This window comes from Bubalus kerabau, chromosome 22, assembly GCF_029407905.1.
Source record: "Bubalus kerabau isolate K-KA32 ecotype Philippines breed swamp buffalo chromosome 22, PCC_UOA_SB_1v2, whole genome shotgun sequence".
Classification (NCBI taxonomy): Eukaryota; Metazoa; Chordata; class Mammalia; order Artiodactyla; family Bovidae; genus Bubalus; species Bubalus kerabau.
The window spans coordinates 20,508,868-20,530,817 of NC_073645.1; the positions used below are offsets into that span (position 1 = coordinate 20,508,868).

Below are 21,950 nucleotides of genomic sequence, written 5' to 3' on the forward strand. Positions count from 1 at the left end.
ATTACTACAAACAATTATACACCAATAAAATGGACAACCTAGAAGAAATGGATAAATTCCTAGAAACATACAATCTTCCCAGACTTAATCAGGAAGAAATTGAAAATATGAACAGACCAATTATCAAGAATGAAACTGAAGCAGTAACTTCACAAATTTGCAACAAACAAAAGTTCAGGACCAGACAGATTATAAGTAAATTCTAGAAAACATTTAAAGAAGAGTTCACATGAAAAATTTGCAGAGGAAGGAATGCTTCTGAATTCATCTATGAGGCCAGCATCACACTGACACCTAAAGCAGACAAAGACACCACGAAAAAGAAAATTATGGTCAATATCCTTGATGAACATAGATGCAAAATTGTCCTCAACAAAATATTAGCACATGGAATTCAACAATGCACTAAAAGGATCACGCATCATGATGAAGTGGGATTTAATCCAAGGGATGCAAAATGATTCAGTATCTGCAAATCAGTGAATGTGATATGTCATATTAACAAATTAAAGAATAAAACTGTGTAATCATTTCAACGGATGCATAGAAAGCTTTTGACAAAATCCGACATCCATTTATAATTTAAAAAAACTCTCAACAGAATGAGTATGGAAGAAACATAATTCAGCATAATAAAGGCCATATCATATGGCTAACATACATGGTTAAAAGCTGAAAGCATTTCTGCTAAGATCAGGAACAAGACAATTTCATACAACATAGTATTGGAAGTCCCAGTCATAGTAATCACATTAGAAAAAGAAATAAAAGGAATCCAAATCAGAAAAGAAAAAGAAAAACTGTCACTGATTGCAGATAACATGAGACTATATATAGGAAATCCTAAAGATGCCATAAAAAAGCTATTAGAACTAGCCAATGAATTCAGGAAGGTTGCAGAATTCAAAATTAATATACAGAAATCTGTTGCATTCACTAATAATGAACTGTGAGAAAGGGAAATTAAAACAATCCCATTAACAGCTGCATCAAAAGGAATAAAATACCTAGGAATAAATCTAACCAAGGAGGTAAAAGATCTGTACTCTGAACATTATGACGTTTATGAAACTAATTGAAGACCACACAAACAAATGGAAAGATAAACCACATTCATGGATTAGAAGAATTAATATTGCTAAAATGACCATATTCCCCAAGGCAATCTATAGACTCAATGCAATCTCTATCAAAATACCAATGGCATTTTTCACAGAATTAGGACAAATAATTCTAAAATGTGTACAGAAACATAGAAGACCCCAAATAACCAAAGTAATCTTGAAAAAGAAGAAGAAAGCTGAAAGTATCATACTCCCTGATCTCAAACTATACTACAAAGCTACAGTAATCAAAACAGTATAGTACTGGCGTAAAAACAGACCACTGTAGACCAATGGAAAAGAATCAAAAGTCAAAAATAAACTCATGCTTGTATGATCAGTTATTTATGACAAAGGAGCCAAGAATACAAAGGGAGGCAAAGACAAGCTCTTCATAAATAGTGGGAAAACTGAGCTATATATATATATAAAATCACTATACAATACAGCCTTGATTTAATGCAACCTTTAACCTATGTATGTCCCCCATGCTCTCCTCCTTCACCAGAAAGTAAAGTCTCTTGAGGGTATTGATCATATCTTATTTTCCTTTGTGACCCTAGCCCAGTATCTAAAATAGTTCTTTGCTTATAGTAGGTACTCATGAAATTTTGGTCAAATAAAAATGAACCTGTGTATTTCAAAAGAGGCCTTGCTAAAGGCTCCACTGGCGGGAACTCCCGGCTACTTGTAACAGGCTGATGGGGGAGCTCATGGGTCTGCTATCACACCACAGGCCATGTGCATTTGTTGAGTGCAGCAACCCTCATAGGTGGCCAGGCAATGTCTACATTTGTTTCCCTTTCCTTCTTTTTGCTTTCCTGCTCACTGATGCAACGTACCTTCTAAAAACTTGCGAATCATAGAGTCCTTCGTAGTCCGAGAGAAACCATCCCTGGGGATTGGATTAGATGTACTGGCTTGAAGCATCTCAACATCTAGAAGGAAAAGGAGACTAAGAATTTATATGTTGTTCTTCCACACATGCAAAGACATTTTATAAATGGATACATTGTTTGGCCAAAAAAGTTTGTTTGAGTTTTTTGTGTAACATCTTATGGAAAACTTGAACAAACTTTTTGGCCAACCCAATACAAGTTTTGACAAATTAAGAGATTCAAGAATTGATTAAACCATCCATCTATCCATCCATCCATCTAATCATCCGTGCATCCATGGATCCATGCATGCATGCATCCATTCAATTTATCTACTCAGCAAGGCTACCTAGTAAGTATTGGGTAAAAACGAAAACAATATTTACAATCCTCAGGACTTTTGCTGGACCACAGGACTCAAAAGGTATAGATATGCTCATTTGCATTGGAAAGAATAGGCTTAATTTTTAAATATATAATTGTAGTCTTTTGCATGACAGAAAAAAAATTAGAAGCAAAAACAACAAAGAATAGATAAATTATAATTTATTCAAACTACGAACCATTTTGTTACAGTTAAAAGCATGTATTGGACCTACGCTAGTACCATCTCATAAACAGAACAACCAGAACTCTTTTTAGGTCATCCATGTAATTGGTCATTTATAAGGAGGACGTTCACAGACCTTTGATTTTTCACTATTAAGCATAAACCCATGGAGACCAAAACTATGTGAAAACTATTCAATTACTGTAGCAGATTCTACTTAAACCTGACTAAGCAGCTGTAGCTGTTACTTTATGACTCTGAAGTATGCATTTTGGGAGCAAAATTACAGCCTTGCGTTTAAAAGTAGAGCTTTGATATTATCAAGAGTTTGCATTCAGTAAGTCATATCATACAATTACTGGGGATTTGTTTTCTTAGGCAAAATATATAATTTGAATACTATGCTTTGAGAAAAAAATCATTTGAATTTAATCACTATACATAGATATACCGTTTCCTACTACTTTAATCTTTGGGGACCAGTTAAATACAATCTGGTGAATCTGTATGAAAAATTTATATCACATTTCCCAAGAATGTTCACTGAAAAGAGGTCATGTTCATAAAATCATGTTAAGGATAATGAACTTCACATGACATAATTCTAGTTTTGAAACAAAATATTTGTATGTACATAGAAGAAAGCCTGGAAAAAAAATACATCAAAATGCGTATAGTGACTATTTCTGAATTAGTATATGTAGATCATGGACAATTCAGATTGTGAACATTTTATTTTCTATTTTACGCTTTTCTTTGTCTTCCAGATTATCCACAGTGGCTTGTGTTGCATTCATATACAAGAAAAACCCTATTAACACTTTAAGGTCTAGGTAATTATGATCAAGTCTGTACAATTAGATTCCCAAAGCAAAAATAATTTTAGGTTATTAAAAAAAAATTATGGCTCACCTGTCAATTACCAGGTTATTGATTTAATTATAAAAATGCTGATTTTTAAACTTTCCAGTGAGCAGATATGGCATTATTACATAGCATAGCTTTTGCTCGACCTTATTTCAAACTTTGACAATCTTTTGATTATCAAAATATAAACTTTGTGACCATAAAACAAGACACAATATTGAGTGAAAAAGTTGCAGACTGGTGTTTGTAGTATATAAAGTATTTTATGTAAAGCACTTTGCAGTATATATAGTAGTTTATATGCATTTTAAGACCTGTAAAATGATACTACATGTGGTTTATGAATTCATAAATATCTAATAAACATATGAAAACTTGCTGACATGCTGGAAAGGATAAATGCTGAATTCATGGTAGTGGTTACCTCTGGGAGGGAGGACAATTAGGTTCCAGAAGGGGCTCATAGGGGGATATAATATGTAGTTAAAAAAAAAAAAAGATCTGAGACAAAAAGAAAAAGAAATATATACTCTTGATGAATCTTTTTTCCAATTCCTTTCCTTTTTTCTACTTTGTCAGTTTAATATTTCTTGAAATAAATGTAGTAAAGACATTACATTGAATATAATCTACCTTGATACCCTCTAGTCCAAAGCCCTGTGATTCAAAATATGCAAACTGTTAACTCAGTGAACATCTCTGGTCAACACCGCATTCTATAAAGTAAACTGTAGAGATTAGGGTAACTGTACTGATCCTGAAACATACCTAGAAGTATTTTAAAAATAAATTTCAGGTAAGAACTCACAATCCATTTCTTAAAAACTGAAGACGAGAGAAATTCCGCTTATTTGAGATTTCTATTTAAATTGCTTAACTGCGGTTTTATGGAACACTTTCCCCCTGAAGTTAGAAAGACACATCATACAGATGTGCCCTGCTGGTCACAGGGCCCTCCTCTACCCTCCCCACTCCTATTCCTACACCTCTTCACCCCTCAGCTGCCTGACCCTGACCCAGACAACTTTTGAAACTCCTAACTCACAAAGCAATAAAACACAGAGGAAAAGACCCTGTAGGAAAGACTTGCTTGCATCAGACACTCCTAGAGATGAGGATGGGCTTGGCATTGGACTCTTACACCCAGTGCTGCATCCTCCAGGAACCACAGCCCACTCAGGCTCCAGCATCTTTAAGAGTTTGCTGAGGGCAGAGCAGCATCGGGACAGTTTCGATCACCAATAATCAAACCTCCCAGGCTGGCAACACCAGAGTGCAAACCTCACAGGTATAATCAGTCACCCCCACTGACAGTAGTAAAAGAGTCATGCATGGCCTAGCTATTTCATTAACAAAGTTCAGTTTGACAGAACTGATTTTCATATTCAAGACATCGCTGAAAAACTGAAGGAGCTACAAAGAGTTAGAAAAACAAAATGTAGAAGAAAAATGAAAGCAGCCAGAGCATCCCTGGCTGGATCTCTCACACTTCTATAATAAGGATGAGGGCTTCTGTCCTGGTACTATGACCCCATCTTAATGTGCTGAGTTTTTTGTGGGTTAAAGAAAGAAGTTAAGAAAGGAAAGAGAGAAGAAAAGAATGAGCCCCAGGAATAAGACATATCAACATCATGACCCCTTAATACAATGCATGGAGGAGGATTGCTATGGTATTCTTGCTCAAAACTTATAACCTCACTCAGTCCACTCATAGAAAGCATCTGACAAACCCAACTAAAGGGCATTCTACAAAATAACTGATTGGTGTTCTTCCAAAGTATCCAAGAGGAGGAATGACTGAGGAACTGTCGTTATACATTGGAGGAGACTAAGGAGAACAACAGCAGACGCTGCAGCTCCCTTTCTAGGATCAGCATCTAGTCCCACCGACGAACAGAAAAAGAGCCTTGGGGAAACACTGGTGAAATTTGAACAAGGTCTAGAGTTTAGTTGGTATTGCACCTATGCTCATTGCACAGCTTTAGTAACTATGGTTATGTAAGATGTTACTGTCTGAGAAATCTGGATGAAAGGCATATAGGAAGGGTAACATTTTTGAACTTTTCTCAAAATCTAAAAGTAGTTCAAAAGTTTTTTGTTTTGTTTTTTTAAACGGAGAAGAACAGAGAGGAGGGAAAGAAAAGAGAAAAGGAGAGGAAGAAATGCAAGCATAAGCTCTGGGAATGACCTACACTGACCCCTTCTTGTCTGCCTACATTATTAAGTCACCTTCCAGGAAGTCTCGTGAGCCATGCATCCATGGGTTCGATGAACGAGGCAGGGCTACCTGTGACAAACACTTCTTTTTATTCTACAGCCATGCCTTCACTGGTGGTTAAGAGCATAGTTTTGGAAGTAGACAAACTAGGATCAGATAAACATCAGTCCTGAGACATTTGTAGAATTATTTCTCCTCCTTGAGGCACCCTAGCTGGATGGTGACAGATATGGGCATTTGAGTCAGAATGCATAGGTTCCAATTTTGATTGTTCCACTTCTGACTGTAGGACTGCAACACCCCGGGGCCAATTCACTTCTAGATCCAACTTTTAGATCCAGCTGATCATTGGGACTTACAAGATGACCATGGGCTATGCTGGCGCCAACCTACGCAGAAGGTTGGAGGATACAGACCAGCAGGACAGTACCAAGTAGCCTTCCTCATTCAGAGAGTCTCTGGCCAGTCTCGCAACTCTCATGTAAGGTGACCAGAGCCATATCAGGCAGGTGGAGGAGATGTCCTGTGTCTCAGAGGAGCAGCATCTCGCAACTCCTGAGTTATATCAGCACTTCATGAGGCACAGCTTTCAAGGGCCCCTTAAGAGGCATCCAGAGACACTGCCTTCAGGGAAGCCCAAAGTATGGTGTCCTTTTCAAGTATTTATAGTTTACATAAAACTCCTCCTAGTTCCAGATGCAATTTGCCAACCAATTAGGGGTCATTTTTATCATAGGCAATGTTGCCTAGAGACATTATTGACATATGGCTCTTATCAGGTTACCAGGGTAACAGAGCGGAAGTCAATGAAGGTCAAATTCTCCTGGAGAAGGGAAATGAGAGCTGTTACATTAACTCTTTGCCCACGATTATCTTGGGCCAAGTTGTTTACATCCTCTCAGGTTCGTTTTCCTGTCTCTAAAATGGTGATAATAATGATACCTTGCAGGGCCCTGTGTCCTGGCCACAGAGCCTTTCTGTGTCCCAGTTTCATTGATCATAGGAAACAGTCTTCATTCAGCCTCCATGACCTTCCATAGGGCAGATTCAAGCAGTTGCTAATCAGGGAAGGGCAGAGATGTGAGACCAGGGAGAAACACTTGGGACAAGGTCCTGTTTCCCCATCAATGGATACACACAACATTATCTTTGAGCTATTCTGCAGATACTGAAACTCCTTCCAGATGGGAGAAGTGCTGCCCACAAGCATGTAGACCCCAGGCCAATTGACCCTGAAGGTTGACAAGGCTGACTTCTACTTAGCTTATCACCAACCTATCAGAAGAATGTTCACAAGCTGATTGCTCCCACTTTTACTATAAAACTTCTATCTTCCCCAAGTTGGGAAACTCGGTTTTGAGGGCATCAACCCACTATGTCCTCTTTTGCCTGGCAAAGCAATAAAGATGTCTTTTTCTACTTCACCCAAAACTCTGTCTCTGAGATTTGATTTAGCACTGATGTGAAAAACTAAGAGAAACTAAGCTTTCTGCATCAATAATAGTACATATCACATACGTTTGTCATGAGGGTTTTTTGTTTTTTTTTTTGTTTTTTTTTTTTGTTTTTGCCACACGGTGGGGCACACAGGATCCTAGTTCCCTGACCTGGGATTAAACCCATGCCACCTGCAGTGAAAACATGAAGTGTTAACTGCTGGACTGCATAAGTATCTTTGAATTGGCTATTCTGCTGGCTCAACGGTAAAGAATCCTCCTGCCAATTCAGGAGATGTGGGTTTGATCCCTGGGTCGGGAAGATCCCCTGGAGAAGGAAATGGCAACCCACTCCAGTACCCTTGCTTGGAAAATTCCATGGACAGAAGAGCCTGGTGAGCTATAGTCCATGGGGTCACAAAAGAGTCAGACATGATTTAGCGAATAAACAACAACAAAACAATCTTTAAATTAGACAAGGAACAGCAGATACACACTGGCCTCCACACCACTACTCCATATTCAAGGTAAATATCTTTATTCAATCACCACCTTCTTTGTGGCCTCAGGATCCTTCTCAAAACAGCTTCCCAGGATCTCAACACCAGCTAACTGACGTGGAAATTGTTTTTAAAACACTATTTGCCATAGCTGTATTAGGCAGTAAGTCCACGCAGTAGCAGATACTACCTTCATAAGAACAAAGAAAAGAAAAAGCTCCTGGTTGTTTCAAGTTAATGACAGTTCAAACCCTCAGACTCTAAATTGGACAACCCATGTGTGCATACAACCCAAGCATACAGTAACACATGAGTAACTGAAATACATAGAAATTCTAGAGGGGAATGGAGTCAGTTTCCAGACAAAGGACATTTTGAAAAGGACAGCCACAGCAACAGATCCTGCATCCCTGGATGCTCAGGGCTTGTACTTCAGATTCTAAGCATTTAACCTTCACCACTGGTCAGTTAAAAATAAACTGAAATGTGCTGAAACCTGCTGATCTAAGGAAAAAATGCAGAGTTCTTTCATTTCATTGGGAAAAAAAAAAAAAACAACCCAAAACAATAACAAGGAGATTCTGGGGCCACAGTCTCCTTCTGGGAAAGCCAGTTGCAGAGTTACACTATAGTTTTTTTACAGGAGTCGATCCCAGAGAAACCATTCCTGGGCAGAAAGAAGCTGGAACAGATGAGTGAAGGCAGGAAGGCACTTAATTAAGGAACGAGTCATGAGAAATAATGAATTTTCAAAGACGCTCATGTGATACTCTTCCTGGGACATAAATCTAGATCACTTAGCTGCAGTGGAAACTCCATTCAGATTATGTGTTACTAATTTAATAGAAAACCTAATCTGAGTATATAATCCAGTAAAATATCAGATACTGAGTGACTGTTCTTCTGGAAAGGCTCTCAAACCCTGCAACCTGGCCAAAGGCTTTTTTTTTTTTTTTTCCCAGCAAGTGCTATTTTGAATAGAAAAGAGGCTTAGAGCAAGGAGCTGCATGGTGAAACAGTTGAAAACAAACAAACAAACTTGAAACCTGATTGGTTCTATTTGCTCACAGGTAGAAGGATGGCTATGATTGACCATGTCAACAGGAAAGTCCAACCTTCCTATACCCTCATGGAGAAGTGAGGGGAAGGTGAGAGACAGTGACAGAGAGGCAGAAACAGGGACAGAGAGAAAGAGATAGTCACACACATGCAGACGTGGGAGTCAGAGGAAGGGAGCAGGAGAAGGAGAGAGACAGTGAGACAGACAGGAAGACGGAGTTGTGGAGGGGAGAGACAAAGACACGCGGACAGAGAGAGGAGAACGGTAGTCTGAAATTAGAGAGACTGAAAGGTGATTTGCAATGACAAAGAGGCTAACATGAAAGGGTTAGGCGAAGCAGCATGTCAAGTTCTGTGAATTTCTTAGCAGACAAGCAAGGCCTCAATGCGGTGCTCCTGGTGAGCACACATACCCTCTGCCTTGCAGCAAGGAGTTCACAGGTCAGTTTCCTGGTGGGGTGCAGTGGGTACTAGGACTTGCTAAGATCCATTCTCTACTAGCTACCCTCTCGAGGGCATCATGTCGTTTTCCTCTGCGGCACTGTCACGGTTTGTAGTTACATATATATTCAGTTAGGCAGTGTTCTTGCCTGGAGAATCCCAGGGATGGGGAAGCCTGGTAGGCTGCCGTCTATGGGGTCGCACAGAGTCGGACATGACTGAAGCGACTTAGCAGCAGCAGCAGAGGCAGCAGCAGGCAGTCTCTTTGTTTAATATCCAGCTCTCCCACTAGAAGGGAAGTGCTAGAAGGCAGGGACCATGCTGGCTTATTTGCTGACTCCTTGTCACCTGGTGCGGTGACTTAAACACTTGAGTAGGCCGATAAATGTTGTTGAATGAATGTGAAAGTGAACAGACTAATGAGGAAGAAGCAAATGAATACATGGCTATGGAGGTCTTTGGGCTTTGGGAAGGGATCTGGGCATTTTCCAAGCTGAGAAAAGAGAAGGGCAATGCAGGCAGCATGACCAGCACGGGCGGATGGATGGAGACACAGCCAAAAAAATGGGCAGCCGGGAGCAGCCACAGATGTTCCACCTTTGGGGGCATCTCACAGATGTCTTACTACCACTTGTTGGAGAAGTGAAGTCCTTGCGTTGTAATGTCGACAAATAATTTCACACCACAACATCTAGGATGACTTCTTATTTTCTGGCAACCCTCAAAGTCAAGAAATAATCAAATGTCTGTGGTGTAGGGCCTGTAGATGATATTTGCTAACGTTAGTAGGAGCAGGTACCAGAGAAGCAGGTACATGTCCAGTTGCAAACTGACTTGTGGGCAGTGCCCTGAGGAAGGCCTGCCCACAGCTGTGCAGCTGCAGAGGTGGGCAAGGTCGCTGCTGGTGGTGAGGAGTTTAACTTAATTAACTTGAAAACATTCAATCCAGTGCTCTTTCACTAAATGCCTATATTTGCAACACAGTTCTTGTACATCTAAAGGAGGGAAAAGCTGCAGAAGTCAGAAGTGTCTTGAGGCTCCCTTGGCTTCACTAGGTCAGTTTCAGCCCCACACAAGACAAGAAGGGCCAGCCCTGCCTCAGAGTGAGTTCCCTGCGGGTAAGAAGATCTTGAGAGAAAAAAGCGCGCAGATGGGGAAGGCGGCATGTTTCAGTAACTTAATGGACTGCTTACAAATGGTCCTTCGGGGGGCTCAGATCTTACATATCAGGGCTGTGAGGACCTTCACTGGGCCCAGCTATGCCCCACCTCAGAGGGGACCCAGCTGGCAGAGAGGGACTGTAACCAGAGAGCTCAGGTAAAGAAAACACTACTGGAGATGATCTGTTACAAAGACGCCAGTTACCAAGGAGGTTGCTAAGAGAAGTCATCACGTTAGTTAGCTTGGGCCGTTAGCTTGGGCTGAGTTGGCTCTCTCCACTGAAGGCAAACTTGATCCACAGAACCAGGTGGAGGGAGCAGGGGCACAAGAGGAAGGTTCAAAGCAGGAGTCCCAGAAGCGCAGCAGCCCTCTGGGATGGATTAGAGTGACACGTGTGAGTTTAGTTCCCAGTAGCAAGACACCGCATGTTTCTCCTTTTTTTCCTTTCTCCTGACGGAGAAAGACAATCCTCTGAGATATTCAAGCAGCGCTAACTCCACAAGTGGATTACCTGGGAAACAGCTGGACCCAGAGAGGCTCCTGAGGCCTTAGCACCCAGAGCCTCAACAAAGTGACCTAAATGTATTACCTAAGTCAAAGGACCGACAGGACCACTGTACCATTCTCTGAAGGCAAAGACAGAAGCAAAAGAAGTAAATGAGAAAAAGATCAACAGATAGTGAAGTCACCCAGAGAGAGATGTGCCATAGTTTTCGTTTAGTGTTTCCATAAGCTTACCCTAAAAACATTTATTTATTATATCGTATGGTGTGGAACATGATGGTTTAAATCTGTGGGGCTCTTAAACACAAACTTGTCAAGAGAACTGGGAGCAAAGTTGCAAGTCTGATAATAACAAATACACATAGCTACCACTTGGTGGCAGCATATCTAAACTAAAGACAGCGATGGTGAGGAGTGTGTGTGTGTGTGTGTGTGTGTGTGTGTACATGCACGCACATGCACAAGTTCAGGGGAAGGGCCCCAAAATCTCAGGATCAGAACTCAACACTGCTCCCCAGCCCCTTTAATTCAACACTGGGAGCCTCTCTGACAACCCTCCTACTTAGTAGTTGGTTGGATTTCCTTTGGGGACCTTATTACTATCCCCTTTCCAAAACTTAAGTCAGAAAGAGGAAGATTTAAAATGGATAAACCTGTATGCAGGTCAGGAAGCAACAGTTAGAACTGGACATGGAACAACAGACTGGTTCCAAATAGGAAAAGGAGTACGTCAAGGCTGTATACTGTCACCCTGCTTATTTAACTTATATGCAGAGTACGTCATGAGAAACACTGTGCTTATCTTATGGAAGATAAGCACAAGCTGGAATCAAGATTGCTGGGAGAAATATCAATAACCTCAGATATACAGATGACACCATCCTTATGGCAGAAAGTGAAGAGGAACTAAAATGCCTCTTGATGAAAGTGAAAGTGGAGAGTGAAAAAGCTGGCTTAAAGCTCAACATTCAGAAAACGAAGATCATGGCATCTGGTCCCATCACTTCATGGGAAATAGATGGGGAAACAGGGGAAACAGTGTCAGACTTTATTTTTTTGGGCTCCAAAATCACTGCAGATGGTGATTGCAGCCATGAAATTAAAAGACACTTACTCCTTGGAAGGAAAGTTATGACCAACCTAGATAGCATATTCAAAAGCAGAGACATTACTTTGCCAACAAAGGTCCATCTAGTCAAGGCTATGGTCCTTCCAGTGGTCATGTATGGATGTGAGAGCTGGACTGTGAAGAAGGCTGAGGGCCGAAAAATTGATGCTTTTGAACTGTGGTGTTGGAGAAGACTCTTGAGAGTCCCTTGGACTGCAAGGAGGTCCAACCAGTCCATTCTAAAGGAGATCAGTCCTGGGTATTCTTTGGAAGGACTGATGCTAAAGCTGAAACTCCAACACTTTGGCTACCTCATGCGAAGAGTTGACTCATTGGAAAAGACTCTGATGCTGGGAGGGGTTGGGGGCAGGAGGAGAAAGGGACGACAGAGGATGAGATGGCTGGATGGCATCACCGACTCGATGGACATGAGTTTGGGTGAACTCTGGGAGTTGGTGATGGACAGGGAGGCCTGGAGTGCTTCAATTCATGGGGTCGCAAAGAGTCGGACATGACTGAGCAACTGAACTGAGCTGAACCGAACCAACAAAAACCTATTGTATGGCACATGGAACTCTGCTCAATGATATGTGCCACCCTAGATGGGAGAAGGGGTTGGCGGAGAATAGATACATGTATGGCTGAGTCCCTTCACTGTTCACTTGAAATTATCACAACATTGTTAATTGGCTATACCCCAATACAAAATGTTTTTGGTGTTAAAAAATAAAAATTAAAAAAAAAAAAAAGAAAGGGGCAGATTTGTCCCAATATAGTTAGATGAACTCTGGCGCAATGGTATGAGCTGGCCTAGCTGCATCCACTATGTTGTCCTGTGAGCGGATGAGTGAATGAGTCAGTGAGTCAGTTAGTGAATAAACACAGCCTAGTTTCCTTAATACATTTATTTTCAGCTTCTAGGGTTGAATTGTAACAGAGCGAGACACTGATAACCTCTGCTATTCAGTTTAGAAGTAACTCTCCTGTATCTGTCCCATGGCAGGCAAGTGTAGACCTGAGAGGAAGGGCAGGCCAGGAGGGTCCTCCAACCCAGTGGGCAGCTGAGAGCCTGGATCCCTGGGAATCTGCAGACCCAGCTTCCTGACCCAGTTCTTTCTCGACGGGACTTAAGAAAGTTACTTAGTTTTTGCACCTTGGTGGCCATTTCTCTTTAAAATGAAGATGATTATCCGCCAAGCCCCAGGATGATCACATGAGATCACAGAGATAAAAGCAGTGCACTAAAGGCAGATGTTCCCAGTGATAACTGTGCTGGGTGCTGTTAGAAACATACGTCTTAGACTGATCGGTTTGCCCTGCTTGTTTATGACCTAACCTGCCTTCTCTCCTAGAGTTGCTGGCCACTGGTAGTAAAATGAATGGTTCCTCCCCAGGTACCAGTGACTTCTGCTTCTGGGCCAGTAGTCATTCTCAAGGTTAAACCACAGACAGAAACACAAATCATATCTAGATTCAGAAAATTCAGAGTTTATATGATCTGGAAAGTGAAAAATGCACTGGGTTTCCTTTGCCCATTCCCCAAACAGCCGAATTTTATAGCCTGCCTGTCTGTGGCCTCCTGCTAGCTCCAAGGCAACCAGAATCTCCCCCTACCCTATCCTGGCCCCATGTAACTTTACAAGTTGCCAACTGGCCGCAGACCAGGCAAGCTCCCTAGCACTCCGCTGCCTTGGAAAGTGCTGGAGAGGCTCAGGGCTCCCACTGTGAGAGGCCTGGCAGACCAGGAGGAGTGGGATGGCTGCCCTTAGTGTTCCCGCCAGCTCTGCACCGATGTGGTAGGAGGATTTGTGTGCTGGAACATCCAGAGGCATAACGGGGGTTAAGGCTCTCTGTCAACACTAAATCAACTGCCAGTAAAGTGGGGGCTTCTCTCATTGTCCAGCTGCTCCACCATAGGGACCCAGGGCAGAAATGTTGATGCATGGTCTCTGGCTTCCCACAGGAGTACTTCTTGTTCTCCAAATGTTCTTTCGTGAATGGGCCTGTGTTCCAGACTGCAAAGGACCGCATCTCCCCTGCACCCCATTTTCTCACCAACAACGGGGAGAGGTAAGTGGCCGAAACGCCGATGCTCCAGAATTGCTTGCTGGGTCCATGGAGAGAGGGATGGGTGTGCAAGGGCCAGAGGGCACCAGAGGCTGTTTCGTGAGCCAACATCTGGGCCACAGAAAGAGGAAGCCTGGCTGGAGCTGCTGGATGGTTTTTCTAAACAGAAACCAGGACTACAAATTTGTGGTTTTAGATGAAAATTTCTGGTGCAGAGTAAGGAATGTAGTCCTAGAGACAGAGAGACCCGGGTTCAAACCTGGGCTGTATCACTTATTAGCTGTGAGACCTTGGGAGAGCTGCTTAACTTCTCTGTGCCTCAGTTTCCCCATTTGTAAAGTGCAGGTAATTAAGACTACCCCTGTCTGGCTGCTTAGAGGATTCAGGGAGGGAGAGGATGTGGACGGTGGGGATGACACCTTCTCTCCTCACCTCCCTGCTGGGTCACGGCTCATTTGGGAAGAGCTTCCATCAGCACCTCGGTCCTCCCAGTCAGGTGCTGGGAGAGAGTTTCTACCACTCTTTCCCTCTTTCTTCCCCGCCCCCAGAGCAGCAGCCAGTCTGACGGGGAAGCACCTAACAACCACAGGACCACACCTTCCAGGTGTTGGGGTTGCAGCGTCAAAGGCCCTGCAGTACCAGGGTTCGCTTCTGGCCACCCAACCTGACCACATTTGCGGCTCCAAAACACCCTCTTTGTGTCTGCTTTTCTGTTCATAGGTGGGAAAATCAGGCTCCACTCCCTATGGGGCCAGATCCCTATGGTCTTCCTCTCAGGCTGAAAGTTGGCAGTACTCAATCCAGCTCATTCTAGAAAGTCCTCCATCAAAAGAGCTGATAGATGTGTTGATAAGTATTTGTCTTGTCTTTCTTGAATCTACTAATTAGACCAGAGGGAAGGACAGCGAAGATGTAGGCAGTGTTTCAGAGTTCTTAGCATCTCAGAGCGAATAATGGTAACATGATAAGAAGGCTCTTAGAGGGCCAGGTGTGTGGTCCTCCTGCTTCAGCGCTGATATGCGCATTGAAGTCCAGTGTTATTTAGACCAGTGGTTCTCCAGGCGAGTGGCACTGCCCTCTGCAGGGTATTTGGGAGATCTGTGAGGGTATTTTGGGTTGTCACTATGATACACGACTAGCATTGAGCAGAAGGCAGAAAGAGGCTACAACACCTTCAGTGCGGGGGGACAGCGCTATTTTGGGTCCCTCATGACTTTAAAATATTTCCCTAGACCCACACATGAGTTTAAACAATAACTGCTTATGACATGTATTTATACATATGTGTGTATTCGTACAGATCGGTTTATACATATACACGTGTATATATTTTTAAAATTAATATCAGCAGGTATAAGGAAAAATATGGGCAAAATGTATCTACCAAACTGAAGTGCTATAGTGTTGGTGGAGTGGAGTCATAGACTTTTAGTAACTTGGTTCTACATTTTTGTTTCCAATATTTGGAAGAATGTGCTATTTTTGCTATTGAATAAAACAATTAAGATAAAAAAAGGGCAAAATTTGTTAAGCAATTTACAAAAAAAATCATGTCCTGGAGATATGATATTTTGGAAATAAGTTTATTATACATTAATCCAGTAAAAAGCTTTTCATAATTTTCTGAGCCTAGAAGCTAAACTACTTCATTTATAAAATACAACTTGTACCTTTGCATCATTTTCATATATATTAAACTTTCCAGGAATTCCATTACTATAAAAATGGGGAGGAGAATGCGAGAAATCGCTCACTATGTAGGAAAATCCAGGCATTGATGCCAGCCCTGCTGGTAGTAGCCAAGTCACCAAAACAATGAACGTATCAGCCAGCATTTGCAGCCGTGACAGTGCCAGTGATTCAGAGAGCAGGTGCCCGCATCTGCCCAATCGCCACGTCCTCAGGTGCAGGTACCCCGAGCATTCCTCTCCTAGTTCTCTTCTATATTTCAATCAGGGCAATATTTGATTTCTAAAAATTTCATGTGTATTAATACATAGGTTATATTATACAAATCTCATGTCAGCGTAGTGGATGGGGGAGCATTACCGAATGTGTGCTATAAAAAAGGGACTGTTGGGACTGATAAGAGTCAAAAGCCACTGATTTCACTTCTGGGATCTGAAGGCAACACTTTTCATCAACTCTGCCTTCCAGGCCCCTGCTTAAACTTTCCCGTAACAAAGCAGGAAGTTTGGAGAACAATTCTGCTTGTCATAGTACATGATGACCTGTCTAACTTTGTGTAAAATGGGATCTTCATCTCTCCGGAGTTGGGGTAAGGGTAAGTAAGGGACTTCCCCCACACACAGCAGAAGGAAGAAACGCTTTTGTCAGCAGAAAGACAGAAGCAGAACTGAGCCGGGCGACTTACAGAGGTCCTCGGTGGCAGCTGGGACGAAGGCCGCCATGGACTCGTACAGCTCCTCGTCACAGCCGGGGTTGAGGGAGCACTTCATGAGCAGGTCCGTGGACAGGTGGGCCATGGACTCATACACAGAGTCAGCCTCCTCCCCTTGCATCAGCTCCTCCTTTATGTGACTCTTCAGCATGTCCACAGTTTCCTGAAAGAGAGGGAGGGCCCCACAGGCACGCTGACACAGCCGGGCTCTCTGGGCAGCGTCGGGTGTGCGAGTGGCCTCGTGACAGTCGAGTAAAGGCTCACAAGAATCAGGGTTGCAACTGGGTGTGCAGGTCTATTTCCCACCAGACTGAAAGCTCCTTGAGGAGCCAGGCTCCAAGTCCTTGTTGTATGTCCTTTGCTTTCACCTTTGTATCTTCCTCCAACACTAAGGAGCAATTAGGCACTCAGAGGGGACATCTGTTAAATGTCCAATGCCTGAAGGATACAAATCTGCCACCTTCTCATGAGTGCCTTTGATGTGTCAGGGAAGGCTAGGGATGTGCTTATGCAGTCTATCCTGACATCCTTTCCACTGCTGCTTCTCGTTCACAGACGAGAAAACCAAAGCTCAGAAAAATCTAGTGCCTTACTCAATGATCCGCAATCCTGGCTTCTGACTTTTCTACCATACCTTAGTGGTTCCTCAAATGGGAACAAATGGCCACAAAGGTGGAACCTTTGCAGATTAGCCAGATGGAAAGTCAAATGGACTAAATAGGGCTGCAGCTAAGTTGCATAGTCAGAAGTCCCTTGGGAACTTGGTTTACCTATCCTTGTTCCTTATATTAGGCTGCTCCAAAGTGCCTGACCGCACTTCTCCAAAGTGCCCACCTCAGTTTTAAATCCTGTGTCCAGAAAGAGAGGTGGTCTTGGGTGAAATGCACTGAAGTCAGAGAGACCCGTCCCCTTCTGTCATTCTGCCTCCAAGTGGTGGTGAAGCCAGAGAGGTGACTTCTCTGAAACCCCTGCACAACTTCTCCTGGTAAGAAACTCTGGTGTTTCACAATCCTTATTTCAGCATCAACCCACAAAAATCCTCATTTTCATCATCACTACCCCAAGAGCACTAATCTGCTCTTGACACTCTGCGTTGGTTTCCTGATGAACCCCAAGAAACAAACCAGGTGACAGCTGTGGAGTGTTGGAGACTCAGAGCCTGGCTTTTGGTTTTGATATGATGGAAAGAGGAAATGGGATGGTTCTCTGGAATCATGAACAACATGGAGGGACGACCTTTGCGGGGCAAAGCTGGAGATGCATTGGTTGAAGGGATTATAGTCTGAGAACAAAGATGATACGACACATGTGAACCAGATTAACTTCAGTGCAAACTGGACATGCATCTTTCCACGTCCCTGTGACATAAAGTAGGATAATGGGCCCCAGCTTTAGCATCAACTAGGTTCACATCCTATCTCCACCCTGACAAGTGTGGGGCCCTTGGCACAACTACTCTGTCTTTTGAGGCCCTTTTCCTCCTTTGCTGAAGAAAGATAACAATACTGTCAACTTCAAAGAATAGTGGGGAGGACTCAAGGAGACAATGCATTTGCCAATCAAATAAATGCAATAAATAGTGGTCATTAATCTGAACACAGTATGCTCTTAACAAAAACTATTGGCAGGGAAACCTAACACTGCCTTTTATACATTTTTGACTCCAAAGTGAAGCCAAGTAAATGCTTCTAGACTGTAAGTACCTTTTAGCTTCATTTATGCCAATGATACACCAAATAAGCACTCATGCTATTCTATTCATTCAATATATTTAATCACTCCCCAAATTTTGGGGGCCTCTCTATATATAATCTCAGTGAGTCATTGCCTTATAGATTGTCAAGTCCAGAGCAGAGGGGTAAGTTTCTGGGGAGGTGTCAGGCTCACTCCTGTCTGGAGGTAGAAAACAAGACTGGATTGTGTTCATTGTTCCTTTTGAGGTCATAGCCTCATATGAGAGGCTGAGCTATTTCCGCGTTGCTGCTGTGAATCGTGAAAACGGAAGAAAACCAGAAAAGGGTGGAGTCACAAAGGGCATCTGCCTCCAAAACAATGGAAGGAATTTTGGGGCATGTATCAAGGCCAAGATACAGGGTGAGATTACACTCAAAGAAGGACCCCCAAGTCAATGATCGAGAAGGATCTGTGGATCCTAAACTAGAGAAGCAGTTAAACCTAAAGACAGGCAGAAGCTCAGAAAGTGAGAGAGGTTGTCAGGAGGCGGGGCCTCACGGCTGGCCTCCCTGTAGCCTCAGATGCAGAGTTTTACTATGGTCAGTGCTAAGAAAGGAACCAAGCTTAACAGTTAACCTGGGCTTGACGGTGGGTGAAGCAGCTGGGAACATTCTGCCAAGTGCCTTGGAGGTGGGTGGGGAGGCAGCTGGAAAGAAGAGTTGGCATCTGCCCTCAGCAGATTCACTCAACAAATGACTCTGTAAGTTTTTCAAGGGTGGATTTTAGTGCTTTACCTACATTATCTCTTTTTATCCTCAAAACAACCCTAAAAGTAGAACTATTATCATCTTTCTCCCGCATATTAGGAAACAGAAAGGGAAAGAGTATAGATCCATGATTTGCCCAAAGTCATGTGGCTAACAAGTATTGATAAGGAAACTGGACCCAGGTCCATGTGACTCCAGGCTTCCCAGGGGACACTAGTGGTAAAGAACCTGCCTGCCGATGCAGGAGACGTTAAGAGCTGCAGGTTTGATCCTGCGTTCAATCCTGGGTGAGGAAGATCCCCTGGAGGAGGGCATGGCAACCCACTCCAGTGTTGCCTGGAGAATCCCATGAACAGAGGCACCTGGTGGGCTACAGTCCATGGGTCGCAAAAAGTTGGACACAACTGAAGTGACTTAGAACGCACGCATGCACGACATGTGACTCCAGGGCTCATCTCTTCAGCCCGCGTATACTGGCTCTGCCAGCAGAGGCACATGAGAACATGCTAGAGATGAAGTCCACCCAGATCTTTGGTGCAAAGGCAGCCCTGGGGACCACATGGTGCATTTCCCATTCCCGGGGCCTCTCCCGCCTTGACCTTACCACATACTCGTCGATGAACTGCCGCAGGTCCCGGAAGCCATGCTTCTCGGCGATGGTGTTCGGATAGTGGCCGTGCTTGTTGGCAACGCTGTAGGCCTGTATGGCTCCCGGGCAGGTAAGCAACAAGGCAGTGAGGTTCTTCAGGCCGTACTTGGCAGCAAAGTGCAACAGAGTGGGCAGCTCTTCATCCCTTTGATCTGAAAAATTGTCAAGCAAAATGAAATGATCGGAGAAAGCCCAGGGCACCAGGCTCATGGAGATGACACTGGAAACCTAATATGGCACCCAGCAGATGCTCAACCATTGCTTCCTGGTTGACTGACCTAACATCTAACGGCTTCCTCTGGGGCACCGCTGAAGATGACAGAAGAAATGATGTGTCAACTGATTACCAAATCTATCATTAATATCCTGCCTCCTTTCTCTAAAAGGATTGGCGAATCCTGAGAAATAACACCAGTTCAAAATACGTGGATATGCTAAGGATTTTTTTTAAAAAGCAGCCATGAAGAGCAACAGGGATCGTCTTTTGAACATCTCTTCAAATTTCAGAACACTTTAAAATAACCGCTTTATGTATGCTGATTAAACGAAAGAAATCCTGGGACTTCCCTGGTGATCCAGTGGTTAGGACTCAGTGCTTTCACTACTGTGGGCACACGTTCAATTTCTAGTCAGGGAACTAAGATCCCGCAAACTGTGTGGCGTGGGGGAAAAAAAATCCATCTTCTTAGCTCTTATGCCCAGTTTCATAACATGCGCCAAGTAATCCTGAGGCTGTTACTTGGACGGTCCATGACCTTTAGTTTTGAACTAGAAAATATTTCCATACTATCTCAAAGGGACCTGGGAGGATTAACGAGGTGGTTTTTGGTGAGCTCTTTGTTGAGGACAGGCTTTGAGTGATGTTATTAACGTACACGAACCCCAGGATGTCCATGAACCTTCTGATTCGTGAGAAACAAAGTGCTCCTGAGAGTCATTGGTCCCCATGAGCCCCTCCACCTACCAATACGTGATACAGCAAGTCAAACTCAACCAAGGAAATAGACATGTTTGTTTTGGGAAGTTGGGGACAAATCTCTTTTTTAATTTTTATAAAAGTTGATTTCTAAGCCCAAAGTGAAAGTGAAAATGAGGGTCACTCAGTTGTATCCAGCTCTTTGTGACCCCATGGATTATACAGTCCATGGAATTCTCCAGGCCAGAATACTGGAGTGGGTAGCCTTTTCCTTCTGCAGGGGATCTTCCCAACCCAGGAATCGAATCGGGGTCTCCTGCATTGCAGGCAGATTCTTTACCAACTGAGCTATGAGGGAAGCCCAAAAGTGATAGATAAATAAACAGATAAATATATGTATATATACATATGTCTTATATATGTGTGTGTGTGTGTGTATACATAAATATGTATATGTATTTTTTTAATAAGACAAACCCAGGGACATCGTGGTGGTCCAGTGGTTAAGACTTTGCCTTACAATGCAGGGGGTTTGGGCTCAATCCCTGGTCAAGGAGCTAACATCCCACATGCCTTGCAACCAAAAAAACAGAACATAAACAACAAAAACAATACCGCAATAAATTCAATAAAAACTTTTAAAATGGTCCATGTTGAAAAAAATCTAAAAAAAAAAACAACAACGAAAAGACAAGCCCAGCATCCTATTCACCAGGATATAATCTTTGGAACGAAGGTCTGAAAACGTTCCCAGGATCACCCATGATTGTCAAGCTACAAAATATTCTCTCCTGAGCCCAAATAGGGAATATTAACACCCGCTGAAAGTGATGCAAGAATATTCCATAGTAGGAAAATGGGGAGAGGCAACAAGAAAATGCCCCCAGGAGAAGTACTTGAAGGTAATATAACCTCATCCTTATGGCTCTCAGAGGCTGTGGAAGGATAAAATGCAGGCAGTGAGTAACCAGAGACTTGGGTTCCTCCTGGGCAGTGCAGTTGCGGCGTGAAGGAAAAATGGCATCCACAAAAGTGCCATAACAAGCATCCAGTCCAGCGTGCAGGGCACCATCCCCATGCAAGTGGTTCTCCCAGCTCCTAGCAAGGGACACATGCCCACAAGACTGCTCCTTCCTCGTCAAACAAATAATTGTTTTGTGCCTACTGTGAGCCACCAGGCACAGTCCCTGTGTTCATCCAGCTGCTGCTGCTGCTAAGTCGCTTCAGTCGTGTCCAACTCTGTGCGACCCCATAGACGGCAGCCCACCAGGCTACGCTGTCCCTGGGATTCTCCAGGCAAGAACACTGGAGTGGGTTGCCATTTCCTTCTCCAATGCATGAAGGTGAAAAGTGAAAGTGAAGTTGCTCAGTCGTGCCTGACTCTTCACAACCCCATGGACTGCAGCCCACCAGGCTCCTCCGTCCATGGGATTTTCCAGGCAAGAGTACTGGAGTGGGGTGCCATTGCCTTCTCCATCATCCAGCTGACAAACCAGCAAAAAAGACAGACAAAGCTGAAGAGTACAAGAACCCGACATGCAAGGGGAGCCTACAGCATGTAGGTGGGACCTACCTGAGGAAGTGCTTCCTAAGCTGCTGCAGGAGGAGGGGAGGAAGAAGCTGTACTCTCAAAGGTTGAGGTAGCAAGAGG

The 21,950-nt window shown here is 43.4% G+C and overlaps 1 protein-coding gene across 1 annotated transcript in view; it reads right to left on the minus strand.

Annotated features, from left to right (window-relative positions):
- PIK3AP1 (phosphoinositide-3-kinase adaptor protein 1) overlaps positions 1–21,950 on the minus strand; it is a 123,195-nt gene that overhangs the window by 33,715 nt on the left and 67,530 nt on the right. Inside the window, exons 7-9 of the mRNA XM_055560118.1 lie at positions 19,339–19,535; positions 16,267–16,456; positions 1,946–2,041 (exon numbers count right to left, since the gene is read on the minus strand). Of these exons, the coding sequence (XP_055416093.1) occupies positions 1,946–2,041; positions 16,267–16,456; positions 19,339–19,535 (483 nt within the window). The remainder of the gene's footprint in view (positions 1–1,945; positions 2,042–16,266; positions 16,457–19,338; positions 19,536–21,950) is intronic.